The 14,900-nt window shown below is 41.3% G+C and overlaps 1 protein-coding gene across 1 annotated transcript in view; it reads left to right on the forward strand.

The window, feature by feature from the left end:
* The window catches only part of Morc1 (MORC family CW-type zinc finger 1), a 185,884-nt gene that overhangs the window by 138,946 nt on the left and 32,038 nt on the right, over nt 1-14,900 (forward strand). Inside the window, exons 18-20 of the mRNA XM_026787615.1 lie at nt 2,781-2,849; nt 6,532-6,780; nt 9,616-9,720. Of these exons, the coding sequence (XP_026643416.1) occupies nt 2,781-2,849; nt 6,532-6,780; nt 9,616-9,720 (423 nt within the window). The remainder of the gene's footprint in view (nt 1-2,780; nt 2,850-6,531; nt 6,781-9,615; nt 9,721-14,900) is intronic.

Here is a 14,900-nt window from a genome sequence, read left to right on the forward strand (position 1 = left end):
TTATAAAAGTGCAATCAAAGACGAGAAAAATCTATTCTTCAAATTAAAAATGAATATATATGATTTTTAAAGATATTTAAAAATAATAGGGCAACCTGCACGCTGATGCTGCCAATTGCCGGTTAGTGGGAATGCTGTTTCTAATTAGAACCAAAGGACAAACTTCACTTAGTGTGATTAGCATGTGCAGATTCTGTAGTGCACCAATTATATGTCTGTATCTTTTCTATAGAGGATGCTTCAGAAAGGAAGCTGATGGAATCTATCTACTCTATCTTAGTTCTTTTTTTTTTTTTTTTGGTTTTTCGAGACAGGGTTTCTCTGTGGTTTTGGAGCCTGTCCTGGAACTAGCTCTTGTAGACCAGGCTGGTCTCGAACTCACAGAGATCCGCCTGCCTCTGCCTCCAGAGTGCTGGGATTAAAGGCTTGCACCACCACCTCCCGGCTCTATCTTAGTTCTTTAGCAAACTTTCTCCTCTTTTATTGTTTGGCTTTGGCTTTGTCCCTTTAATTCTGTTGCATTTGGGTTTTCAAGAAAAATTCTAGATGGGGGTCAGGTAGGTTGAGAAGTGGTGAGTACAATGTAAAGAAATCCAATAAATGTATATAAAATGGATAACACATAGATAGGTAGCATCATGGTGGACTTTGAGTGCAAACATAGCTGTCAATACACATCTTTTCTACCCTTTTCTGGAAGTCCTGGAAGAACAAGGCATACAGAGGACAAAGATGTAAACTCTATGACGCTAGGAGATTCTTTCAGGTATTTCTTGGGGTAGCTTAGAAGAGTCAAGATGAAACAGGAGCTTCAATGGAAGAAAGAAAAAGCAGTTGCCTAGACCCCAGCAAGAGTGGGTCAGAAGGATCAGCAGATATGCACCTGCAGAGAAAGGCGAATGTGGAGAAGAAAAAGCAATGATAGCTGTTGTTTCCAGTGGTTGGAGGATGTCTGCAACCCTGCTGGATACACGCCAGTTCGTGGGAATAGGATACGTGGGATGTTTGTGAACGAACTTAAGAAGTTAGGAGTGACAGAGCAGTGGTTTTTGTGGGTATGAAAAAAAGAGGCTCTGCTTGTGAAGAACTTGCTGGAATCTCACCTTCTACTCTACTTTTCCTATGGAGACACTCTGACCAAGAGCTGTCTTGGAAAACCTAACTCATAACTATGGCTTTTTTTCCTCCAAATGGTAATTTTATTTCCTTTTTGATTGTTTTCTACATCCTCCCAACTTTCTTTTTCTTATTTTATTTTACTGTTTAATTGTTTTTATAGAGCTATATACATTTTCTCTACTTCCCTTCCTTCCTATCCCCTCCCCTTCTCCCCTCATCCATTATCCCCATGCTCCCAATTTACCCAAGAAATCTTGTCTTTTTTCTACTTCCCATGTAGATTAGAGAATGAACCAGTGTAGCTCTTTTTATTTTGTAGCTTTAAAACAAGAACACATTAAAAAGCACAAATCTCTTTATCCACAGTGTTGTGTGAGCCAAAAAATAGCAAATGGTTCTTCCCTAGAGACCGGGATTTAGCAATTGGATTGGGTGCTTTTAGCACTGAGACTTGAAGGATGAGTAGGATTTATCTATCAGAAAGACAATATTGAACAGGACCATCCAGGCCAAAGACGTAGCTTGTCTAGTGGTGCAGCAATAAAAAGGGGGCCGTGTAAACAGGTAGGAACATTGAGTCACAGAGGCAAGAGACAGATAGGAAGTGGTCAAGATTAGGGTAGACATTAGGAAACATCATAAACCATGTGAGTGTGGTGAGTTTGCACTTACTCAATCTAAATTGAAAGTCCCTATGCCAGGCCAGGTACCAGAGGCTCAGCAATGGTACCGCCTTTTAGGCTAGTGCTTCTCCATCATACATGCACACCAGAACCACTTAAAGAAGACTAAAATGATGCTACCAGTCCCCACCCTCGATAGTTAAGGCAGAATTCCATGTATAAGGATGGGGAAATTCACATAGCTTGTTCCCTGGTGTGGCGTAGAGGAGGTTTGTGAGCCAGCAATGTTTAGAACCTCTAACCTGTGCGTCTGTACTAATGATCCAGCAATTAAGAGAGATCCCAGGAGGAAGTGCTGTGAACAGAACAGATTCAGATTTGGAAGGGTTACCTTGAAGGTACTTGCCAAGAGCTATCTGAATGCCAGGACAATGAGTTCCAGGTCAGGCAGTCAGACCTACATAGTGGGACCCCCCCATCTCAGAATAAAATAGCAGCCACAAAAACAGTAGCTAAAAGCAACTGCAAAAGCTGTAGTGTCAAAGGTGCTCCTGTCTCCATAGCCTGTCTGGGGATATGGGAAGCTGCTGGGTGCTGGGCATAAGATGACATCTCAGGGGTAAGAGACATGGTAAAGGGCACTTCACTCTCACCAATTCACCGAACCTCAGCCCAGTGCTCCTAGCAAGAGGGATTGATGCCTCAGGCCAAGATGCCCCTGAGCTCTGCAGACAGAGAGCTGAGTTTTCATAGAGGAGAGGCAGGAGACTATGGGATGCAGAGACTGGACTCAGGCAGGGTTTGGTCTTGAAGTTGCTCATAAGACATTAGTTTGCAGTGCTTACTAAAGCATTGGATGCTTTTCCACCACCCAGATACCATCGTAAGAACAACTGTGCCTCAGAACTGAAGGTTTATGGGTAAGGAGTGTGATCTAGATACTTCTTTAGGAAAGGAAGAATACTGAATTTCTGTAATATGCCAACTGAAGGATTTTTTTAAGTCATTAAGTTTGCTTTAATTATTTTCTTCCCACAGAAGCCTCAGTTTATCGCAATGAATAGAATCTCTGAGTTCAAGTCCTCCTGCCTTTCTACAGCACCCAAGGTGAGTAATTAAAATAGGAGTCAGGATCCAGAGAGATGGCTCAATTGTTAAGAGCACTGGCTCTCTTACAAATCCAGCTTCAAGTACCCACATAATGGATCACAGCCATCTGTGTCCCCAGTTTCACGGGATCTGACACCATCTCTTGGCCTCTATAGATACTGCATTCGTTTAGTGCACAAAAAGCAGATGAGGCATTACAGACACATAAAATAAAAACAAAACTTTGGAAAATCTCAGAAATATTTTAAGTAAGCACATAAAGTAATATCCAGCCATTTGTGTTGGATTTCTCATGCAAGCTTCATCAGTCACAGAATGAAGCACTAATAGGTGTTAGGTAACATTCTTTTCTCTCTAGACTGACACATATCTATTAGCAAAAACTTAGGAAATAAAACATAAATAATATTTAAATCTTCTATTATCTTATTGGTTGGATATGACAATTCCAATTATTAAAAGTATTTTCCCCTATAGTTTCTATGAGAAAGACAGTGGTTTAGTCTGTGGAGATACAGTTACCTAAAAATAGTTTAATTCTGATTCTAATTCTTGAGTATGTGTGTGTGTGCAGGCGGATGGGTGTACATGTATGTGTAGGCATGCTTTCATGAGTGTGTACATGCTGGTGGAGACCAGGGGACAGCTATCAATGCTGTCTCCCAGAAGAAGGGATACACTGGTCTCCGCTCCCTAAAGCTGGGGTGATTAGTGTGTCACTGTACCCAACTTTTTAAGATGGATTCAAGTCCTTGTGTTTGCATGACAAACACTTTCTTGTTTTTTTTAAAGCTTGATAACTATCCTATAATGTTTTATTTCTCAATTTTCCACTATATAAGGTTTAAAATTTAGGGTCCCACATAACTCACACCTGTAATGTCAGCATTATGATGGCAGAGGCAAGAGGAGCACCTTAAGTTCAGGAGTGTTGTTAGAGTGTCACTTGTTCATCCCGGCCGCCCAGAACTGAAATAATCACACAGAAACTATTTTAATTAAATTACTGCTTGGCCCATTATTAGCTCTAGCTTCTTCTTTTTTTTTTTCAAAGGAAGGAAAAGGTTTATTTGGGGAGAAAAGGGTTTATTTCATTTAAGCTTTCACATCTTTTTATTTATTTATTTATTTATTTATTTATTTATTTATTTAAGATTTCTGCCTCCTCCCCGCCACTGCCTCCCATTTCCCTCCCCCTCCCTCAATCAAGTCCCCCTCCCTCATTAGCCCAAAGAGCAATCGTAGTTCTAGCTTCTTATTGGCTAACTCTTACATCTTAATTTAACCCATTTCTGTTAATCTGTATCGCCATATGGCTGTGGCTTACCAGCTAAAATTCTGGTGTCTGTCTCCAGCAGGGCTACATAGCTTCTCTCTGACTCTACCTTTTTCCTTCCAGCATTCAGCTTAGTTTGCCCCACTTAGCTCTGTTCTCCTGTAGCTCTGCTATAGGCCCCAAACAGTTCCGTTATTTATTAATGGTAATCAGAGCATACAGAGAGGAATCCCACATCACAGGAGCATTGGCATAAGTTCAAAACTAGCCTTGTGCCAGGCAGGTGCGTGGGAGGTTTTATGCATGCCCCTCTTCATAGATGCACTACAACAACATAAAATGAAATGTAGAGGGCTTTTGAATCATCCAGGCAGCTTTAAAAAGCAATAGTTGTGAGGCCTCAGAACTCCTCAGCATATTAGACACAGGAATATGTAAGAAACTCCACATTTCAATTATTCCCATTTTATGTGTGTGTGCATGGATATGTATAAGTGTCTCTGTTTGTGTGTAGGTGCACATGCATGTACATGGGGTCAAAAGTTGGCATCATGTGTCTTGAAGAACCACTCCTACATTATTATCTGAGACAAGGACTTAGCTAACCGTCTGGCCAACAGGCCTAAGGATTCACCCATTTCTCTCTCCCCAGAGGTTATATGTGTGCAGCCCTGCATCAGGTTTTTTATATGGATGCCGGAAATCCAAACCCAGGCGTTCTCAATTGCCTTCTGCCCTGCCCTCAACTCTCATAGGTCTTAATGTGTATATTTTATATCTTGATATGTCTTCATACTTGCTTTAAATATTGAAACATTTGCTTCCAGTGTGTCCCTTTAGTTGTGTTGTCATTGCTTGCATTTTCTGTACTTCACATAGGAGCCAAAACTTTTGAACCCAGTAATAAGTTGGAGTGCACATGAGCTCATAGCCCCACCCCTTCTTTCATAGGAATGTACCTAACTCACTACATAGCTGAACTGCAGAATCAGGCACAGGAGGGGTATGTTCTATTTGTATTAAATTTGGTTCTCCTGAGTGACAGCCCATCAGTCACCTGCAAGAAACATAGGAATGCTAGAACACCACCCATCTTCTGCCTACCCCAAGACCTCCTAGTTCTTTTTGGATTCTAGTAAACAGGCTAGACCCTAGCTAGGAGGTGCACACACTCTGTCTAATACTCCTACCATGCATGTCCTTCACAGGTTGAAAAAGTAGTCAGCAGGTACAGGGTGCAGAATGGGAGATGTGGGATTGGCCTGGGAATGGGAGCTTACCTCATCTTTCATGCACCAGGGAAAAAACACAAGTGTATCATGTCCCTTCATGGGGCTGCCTTCAGCCAACCTCAGCAGCTCTTCCTGAGTCTGCTTTTGAGTGAACTATTACTGACATATACACTTGCGAAAGCGGCTATCCAAAACCTTTGATCTTTGGCCGAGGTATGACTGATAACCCTGAGCCTCACAAGCTGTCGAAGAGCAGAGAATGAGCTTCTATGATGTCCTCAGTCCCCAACTGACATCTCTATTATCCTCTGCCCCACAAGGCTCAGAGCACATCACAGAGGAGGTGGCAGAAAGATTGTACGTGTGAGAGATGAGAGAGATCCTGTGTGGATCTGTGTCTTCTGGACATGGCAGGGGCATCATACGCATGTGGTTACATCCATGTCCTGCCCAAGATCAAGTCAGTCAGCATTCTACCATGGATGAGGAAGGAACACATACACTCCCTAGCCCCACCCTAAGGCACTAGTAGCAGCAGATGGCTGGTAGTGGAAGGAGAGCCATTTTCTTTCAGAGGTATGGATGTGTTCCTGTGGAAAGTACCACACTCATGTGCACATAGGCAGCGTTAGTTGAACTCAAGGATTTAAGGAAATTAGAAAGGGAACATGTCTTAGTTACTTTCCTACAGATGGGACAGAACACCATGACCAAGGCATCTTGGAAAAGAAACCATTGAACTTAGGAGTTCACAGTTCCTAAGGATAGTACAGTCCATGACTTTCATCACCGGGAAGGGGGAGGCATTGCAATAGTCAGGGAGGCTTGGCTGTAATTGTAGCTAGGAACTTATATCTGATTCACAAGGAGTGAAGGAGAAGAGGGGGGAGGAGGGATCAAGCATGAGTGTGTGAAAAACCATGCTAACTGGAAATGCTGTGGGCTTTTGAAACCTTAAGTACATGAGCCTATGTGGAGCATTCTCATTCAAAGCACTACAGCATGTATTGGGGAAATCTGGGAGAAATTGGAGGCCAGAAATAGGTGGCGAATATAATCAAATTACATGTATGCTATAAAAATACAGTTCAGTGTTACAGAGAAAATGGTAACTCATCATAAATAATTTAACTCCATTTCATAAAATTATAACTTCTTGTTTTCAATTAAGGAAAAATCCAAACTTGGGAGAGTTGGGTCTGCGGTGGTAGACCTAATACAAGGCTCTCCTCCGTCATCTGTCCAGTGTTTGTCCAGCCAAAGAGGTCAAAAAAGAAGCCTGGAGGATCCGGACTCAGACGTGGTGTTTGTCTCCAAGACTAGGATTCTGAAGAGGACTGTGAAGGAGAAAGTGCAGCCCCAGCAGCGGAGTTGTGTGCCAGCTCTGTCAGGAAACGTCAAGGTCGTGGAGCCATCCCAGGCAGGTTTTTCTGCTTTTTTTTTTTGCCCTCTTTATTCACAAAATGCTTAATAACTTCCTTGTTCTGGAAATAGCATCTGGTAAAGGTTTGGCTCTATTTTCACATTTTTAGCTCACTAATTATGGGATGTACATTGCAACCTGTGTTTGCTGGATAGAGTCCCAGTTTCTATTTTTCCCCCTGAATTCTCTATTTTGGAAGAAAAGTTAGATTGCTAATATCAGCACAATGTGGAGAATTCAGCCAAGTGATGCTATCCCAAAGAATGCCTGGCTGGGAAAAGATCTTACATTTGTGATGTTAAAGCCATGTATTTTAGATCTTAAATATAGAGTTTAACTTAAATGTACATGTATGTAAAGCTAACATGAAATAAATGTATTTACCTACTGTTTATATGTATACAAACCCTTCTATAGTTTTACATAGTATTTAAGCCTGTGTTTGTGTCCATCTGTTCTGTATAATCTTATTGTGGACGTTTCAGCATATGTACACATGGGACTCCTCCCTCATCAAGCTTACTATAAAACCATTTAGTGCTTTGACAGACACATGTGAACTGCTAACTGTGGCTGTTGCTTACGTTTTATCCCCCTATTATTCAGAGTGAGTTTTCCTATGTTTCCCAGGCTTCTCTCCCTCTTTAGCCTCCGAATAGCTGGAAGTAGATTTAGATGCTACTCTACCTAGCTTGTGGTTTGTAACATTTTTAAAATTCTATTTTTTACTTCTATTCATGTGCATGTGTATTTGTGTAGATGTGTACCTTATGGGGGTGGGGACCCACAGAGTCTAGAAGACGATGTCAGATGCCCTGGAACTGGTGCTATGGGCCATTGTGAACCATTGGATATGTGTGCTGGGAACCAATCTCTGCTCCTGGACATGAGCACTGAGGGTTCCTAACTGCTCAGCCTCCTCTTCAAATTCTGTATTGGCAGCTGTTTGTGACCCAAGAGCACCAGTGCTTACAATAAGGAGTTGAATTAAGAATTAGAAGATGTCTTTCCAGGGGGAAAATGTCCCTGTTTTTAGGATAACAGTCAATTAAATTGGTAATGGCAGAGGCTGAGCATTTGGCCCACAGATGAATGCAAAGAACTTTAAGGGGACAAGCAATGGTGACGTGGAGTTGCAGAAAGGAGCAGGAGGATGGCCTTTCCTAGAAATCGTAACCATGTGAAGTCCTGGAAGGCTTGAGGAAGGGGTTGCATTATCCTAAAAGCAACAAGGACCTAGTAGAGTTTTATTCACATGGGAAAGTTGTGTGTCCAGATTGTCTTTCAGAAAGGCTTAGTCTGGCCTAGTGTAGAAGAACAGTTATAAAGTTGGCTAGAGAAGTCTGATTATGTTATCTCTTTGGCCACATGAAAATGGTCCAAGAGATAAGAAGCCCATAGAGCTGTAGACAGATGCAGGGTTCATCTCCCAAGTGGGAGACCCACTGCTTTGTTTTGCTTATCATGTGTCCCATGTCCCACAGCATCTGGTTAATGCCACTGCTCAGTCTGACCTCTGGGAAGATGTGGGATTCTTCTGCCAAATCAAAGCCATGCACTTTGTTTCTCTGCATTGGCTGCTGGAGACACATGCTGCCACGGGGGAGGGGTGCAGAGTACTGAGGCTGGTTTTGCTCTTTCTCTTTATTTAAGTAGAGCAGTGTTCTATCCAGTGGTTGCCTACATTGTGTACTGATATCAATACCAGGACGGAATGGGCAGAAGTCCCTGTCTGGGACTGGTAACTGGTGCATGGATTCTGTTCCATGTTTATGCTTAATAGAGTCACTGTGAGCCAAGAAGTTTAGAGGCTGCTCCAGAAGAGAAATTATTAGAGTGTGGTCCAGAATGATGGTGGTGGAGGTAGTTCCATCTTGATGATATGAACAGAGAGATATGGCAATTGTCTGTGTGAAGGTATCAATCCCCTGGAACTGGAGTTTCCTTGCCAAGAAAAGGAGGCACATGTGTGAGCCTAGGTTTAGGGTTGAGGTCTGAAAAGGACTCACGAGTTTGTGAAGTGCTGACACATTTGAGTGTGCATGAGGGTGAGTGGGGGTGAAAAGCACATGAGAAGAAGGCAGACAGTTAAGGCTGGGACAGTGCTTGTACAGACAGAAGGACTTGCTACTCCTGTAAGAAGAGAAACTAGGAATGGTTTTCAGCATTAAAGTCAAGTGGGGAATAAGGAGATTAAAAAAGAGCTGGGCAAGAAAGCTAAATTCTATGGGTCTGAAAAATGCTCTTTGACTTAACCAAACTTAGAGGCAGTAGGAATGATATAGGGAAGACTCGCTGCTGCTGCTGCTGCTGGGGGATGAAGGAGGCAAAAATCCGATTGGGACTCATTGACAGATGGAACATCATCAAATAGGGGCAGCATGAAAACTCAGCTCTTGAAAACTAAATTATTTTGATTTTGAAAGACATTGTATTTATGGAAACCAAAAATGGGGTAGACAAATCAGGAGATCATCAAATTCTTCATAAGTATTTAGAACAAAGGTAATTATCCTTTTCTATAAAATTGCTATGCGTTGTTAGTTGATCTTTACATGTACTTGCTTGAATGATTTATTTCTTTGCATTTCTTATTGCCTTTTTTCCCCATAGCCTGTGTATTTATATCATCCTTGGCTTGTGATCCTTCTGCCTCTGCCTTCTAGGTGCTGGGTTACCATACCTGAACAATCATATATTTTTGATGCAAGGATCAGTTGAGTTTTTCCTGAATTACCCTGCAGTTAAACAGTCTCTATGAAATGCTTCACGTGGCTTAATCTATACCGTTGGTTGATTCCAATTATTTCATAATTTTTGTTACTATTTTAGGTCTCTTCATGGGAAATGAAAAAGAGGCAGAGTGAAAACCTCATGCAGAGATGCAAAGCATCCACTGACGTTCAAACTGGCAGTAGCGATCCAGCCGTAATCCTGGTAAGAGTAGCCTTGCTGACAAATGGCACCTTAAGACACTTTCCTAGTCACAGCATTGAAGGCTCTTTAGATCTGGGTAGCTGAAACATACAGCTCCGTCACATGATGAGGGAGCATGTCCCAGAGCCATTAGCTGTTACCTCTGGCTGCGTGAAGTAGTTAATATATAACTAAACTCTAGCCCATGACCCCTTTCTTTAGCTGCCAGTCTGAGAGAACTTTGTTGTATTTATAAATGTGTAAAAACTATACATATAATTTGAAAAGCATTTCAGAGCCCCGTGTCCCAGTCAAAATCATATGCAATTTTAAATATTGTCTCTTGTCAGAAATTTTAATTCTCTCTTGATGTTTTGGTCCTTATTATTTATTTACTGTTTGTTTTTCTGTCTATTTTGTGGTGCTAGGGACCACTAAGTTACATTAGTCTCTGAAGTATATTTTGTTTTTTTGTGTGTTTACATCTTGTTTATTTAGTATTCATATATGAATATATTTTCACCTGCTATACCATTATTTCCCCTTCAATTTATCCACTATCTCCCCACCATTTTCCCACATGAAATCATGTTTTCATAATTCCCACTGAGTTTAATTTGTGTGACTGTGTGCGCATTGGCTGTAGGACCATACACTAGAGCATGGGTATGCATGCAAAAGCCTTATTACTGGAGAAAAATAATTTTATTTCACATTAGCCATCAATAGCCATTAGGTCTTCAGATAAGGTGGAACTTCTTGAGTCCCTTTTACATCTACAATGTGATTTTGCCAATTTGATCTTTTATAAGTCTTCTGCATGAAGGCTCACCCATTGGAAATCCATGTGTGTAACTGTCCTCTCCTGTCTGGCAAAAAATTTTTTTGATGAAGACTCTCTCTGACACCTAGAATCCCTGTTACTACTCTTCTATAATAGTCCCTATGCATTGTGAAAAGTTATTATTTGTATGTCCCATGTATACCTGAGCATTCACATCCTCTTATTGACAGAATAAGCAGTGTGTAAGCACGAGGACCATTCATGTGGGTGTGTACCTGTGTGTTTGTGTGTTTGCATACCTGTGTGTCACAACATGATTAAAAATTTAATTATATGAGGGGAACTCTCATTTATATGAGAAAACCCCAAGAAAAGAGTCTTGTGACCTTTGTTTCTTCAAAACCACAAAATTGTTCTTGGATTGTGACTTTGTGACACCCCCAGGAATAGCAAATAGAAGTGAGTTTATGAAGTAGAATTTTGAATTGACTTAAATTAGGTGGCTCTCTGGGAAATGCTAGCACACTTCCCACTCACTCCACTGGATAATGCATCGTTCTTCTGACACTTGGTATCTAACAGCTATGTATCTTGGCAACTGTGGAATCTCTTTGTGTTCACTGAGCCAAATGTGGCAATCCCGTGTTGTTCAGAATTGATTCTGAACAAGAACTGGCCAAGCCATTGACTCTACCTGTGAAGCCTTGTTAAAGACACTGCCCATATGCTATATGGCATCCCTTTATATTCATGAATTGTTTAAATTTTACTTGGTCCAGAGGGGAACATATTTCATCTGACTTTACGTCTCTTCATGAGAACATTATTGAAACAAGGCACACAACAGGAATATAGGAAGCTTTTATTTAGAAAAAAAATATGGAAAATTTCAAGTGGAACTCCATCAGTACCCATCTGTCCCCTTTCCACCCTGAGCTATGATCACCCTGGCCAGTCTATTTTCTTCTATTTGTGTCTAGTCCCTGCTACTTCGAGGCATCTCATCAAACATATTGCAACTGATATAAGAAGTCATTAGAAAAGAGAAAGAAATCACATTGACAAAGAGTAACTTATATATGGGAGCAGGAAAAAACAAAATAAATAATCAAAACAAAACAAACCCCTTAACATCAGTGATAAGGATTACCAAAATCCAGTCCATCTAGCAAGTAAACACTAAAGAATTTTCAAAGTTAGAAAAGAGGCAGAAGCTGAAAAGGAAGCTGAAAAAGAACTCCGAGCAGCTTTTTAACCACAGAGCTCTGTGACGCCCCGTTTGACACAGCTGCACCTGTGACTGTTAAGGGTCGCCGCTTGTTTTGCAGAGACATCAACGTCTTTATCAGCTTGTCATGGAGCTGTTACACCGTCGCCTTTCTAAACCTGGTACGAGCTTTTAGTAAGTGCTTATTCACAAATTAGCTGCGATGTGTTTGTGTGGTCTGTTTGTCAAGTTGTGCTGTTTCATGGGTGTGGGCATGGTAGGTGTTTAAAATGTGTGATGCTGTGATCCTAGCAGGGTATTTGTTTCCAAATCATGTAACTAATTAATTTACACAATACATCTGAGCAAGATGAACATTAATTTCTGTTTGGCCATAGGCGGAATAACTGAACTAGGAAATAATTACCTATGAACACTTATCTGCCCGCACTTTCTTAAAGTAAAAAACAAAAACATTTTTAACACCTAAGATCCTTCACAGTTATCTTTTGATTACTATGAACATGTGTGAATGTGGTGTGTGTGTGTGAATGTGGTGTGTATGTGTGTGAATGTGGTGTGTGTGTGTATGTGTGTGAATGTAGTATGTGTGTGTGTGAATGTGGTGTGTGTGTATATGTGTGTGAATGTGGTATGTGTGTGTGTGAATGTGGTGTGTATGTGTGTGAATGTGGTGTGTGTGTGTATATGTGTGTGAATGTGGTGTGTGTGTGTGAATGTGGTATGTGTGTATATGTGTGTGAATGTGGTGTGTATGTGTATATGTGTGTGAATGTGGTATGTGTGTGTGTGAATGTGGTGTGTGTGTGTGTGAATGTGGTGTGTGTGTATATGTGTGTGAATGTGGTATGTGTGTGTGCCCGTGTGTGTGTGTACACACACGCGGGCATACACATATGCGGACACAAATGTTTATGCCTGTTTCATTTGGATGCTCTGCTTGTTGACTGTAAAGGGCGAAAGTAGTCAGTGCCAACAGTGGTACAAGAAGTTGTTGCTTAAGGAAGAAAAATTAACGATGACACCAGAAACCTACCCTTTACCTACTATGTTACTATTTATTATTTTGGTGAGCTTAGTTGAGTGTGGACCTAGGGCCTTATTCACATGTATAATAGACTCAGATATGTGGTGTGTTCTGCTCACCCAGAGAGTCCTTACCTCATGCTTGGCTATGCTGTACTGTACTGGTTTCATGTTGTCTGGGGAACAATTGCATTCTGATTAGCATACTTTTCCTTGGCTGTGTGGATAATGGTATTCACCTGCCTTTAGAAAAGATGCGTGTTCACATTTGGGCACTCCATTTTCCTCCTTTCTGACTTTCTCCACCTCACTGGCTCTTGTATTGACAGTTGTCCAAGTTCAAACAAAACACTGATAGCATCATTTGCCCCTCATTTCCCCTTGTGATTTCACTGTTGCTTATTATTTCAGCCATGGAATCATGTTTTCTCCCAAATCTCCTCGCTGCTGCATCTCAGTATCCTAACAGTATCGTCTATAATCCCCAGTTCTGCCTTTTTCCTGTCCTGAAATCTTTTTTCTTTCTTTTAATTGAAAATGGATTTTCCCCCACACAATCTATTCTGATTATAGTTCCTGCCTCCCAACTCCTCCCCGTTCCTCCCCTCCCATCTAGGTCCACACCCTTTCTTTCTCTAGTTAGGAAACAGACATCTAAGGAATAATAAGACAAAACACAGAGAAACTAGAATAGGACTAAACAAACCAACAGGAGAAAAAGAACCAAATTAAAAGCATAGGAACACAGGTATATGTAGAGACACACACATTTGCACACAAAGGAATCCCTTAAAAACATAAAAGCAGAAGCCATGATGTCTACGCAAAGGATCTGTAAGGTTAGAAAAAGCTCAGCCACAACGTTGTGAGACAAGGAACTTACAAAGGTGATGTGGATCTGTTCAGTGTTGGTCATCTACTGTTGGGTGTGGCCCTGACCTGAGGAGGGATTTTCATTGTCCTCCTTCTCTTATGCTATCTATGTGTCACATGGAACATGCTCCCAAGGTCTTGGGCTCATTGCCTTGTTTGCAGAGGCTTCGGCTTCAAGCTGTGTAGACTGTCACCACTGCCACAGCACTTTTTGAGTTTTGACATTAATTTTTGCTTGGCCTCTCAGCCATTGGAGGCCATTCATTTTCTGCGACCATGCAATGAATGTGTTCTTTGTTCGACCTTGCGCATCATTCAGAACTGTGGAAGTTTCCAACTGGGACTCAGTAAGCTTAACACACTTTCTAGATACTAAAAGACTGCCTTGAAGACAATGAAATGAAAAATTTTCCACAAAGCATCTTGATCTTCTTCCATATGAGTTAGTTAGCCTCCCAGTCAGATCGGTGTGGGACCCTTCATCCAAAGTTCACCAAACTTTTTTCATTATTCTCGACAATTCTGTTTAGCACGGGAATCATCGTCCAACAACTTAGGGAAACTAGTGTGATCCAAATTTATCATCTTTGTCCCTGTAAAGATGAACTGTTCTCACATTCTGGTGTGTGTGTGTGTGTGTGTGTGCCCGCCAAGGCGTGTGGGTGGTAGATCTCAGTGTGAGTGAATCTGAGTGTTTTACCTGAATCAGTTTCCTTATCTGTGTGGCCAGGATGAAATCTGATGGACGTTCTTCCCCTGTGTCACTTCATCTAACCTTGATAGCCCGAGGAGGAGTCTTTTCATTCCCGCTTCACAGATGAGGACAATAAAAGGTCTCTCATAGTCACACTGCGGGAGGTGGCTACACTGAGCCCCAGCTGTCCAGCCACAGCTCCTTCTTCTTGAAAGGCTCTTTGTGACATTTTCTTTCATTTATCATCACTAACTGTGGTAACTGATCAGTTGTCACATCAGCCTCTTCCACTTAGATCATCTGAGATATGCCAATCTTGATACTTAAACTTGAGGATTCCAGGAAATGCTCATGCAGTATATTTGTTGACATGGAAAAATTTTGGGGGGCTGGAGAGATGACTCAGTGGTTAAGAGCATTGCCTGCTCTTCCAAAGGTCCCGAGTTCAATTCCCAGCAACCACATGGTAGCTCACAACCATCTGTAAAGAGGTCTGGCACCCTCTTCTGGCCTTCAGGCATACAGACAGAATATTTTATACATAATAAATAAATAAATAAATAAATAAATAAATAAATAAATAAATTTTTTTTAAA

Source organism: Microtus ochrogaster, chromosome 2, assembly GCF_000317375.1.
Source record: "Microtus ochrogaster isolate Prairie Vole_2 chromosome 2, MicOch1.0, whole genome shotgun sequence".
Classification (NCBI taxonomy): domain Eukaryota; kingdom Metazoa; phylum Chordata; class Mammalia; order Rodentia; family Cricetidae; genus Microtus; species Microtus ochrogaster.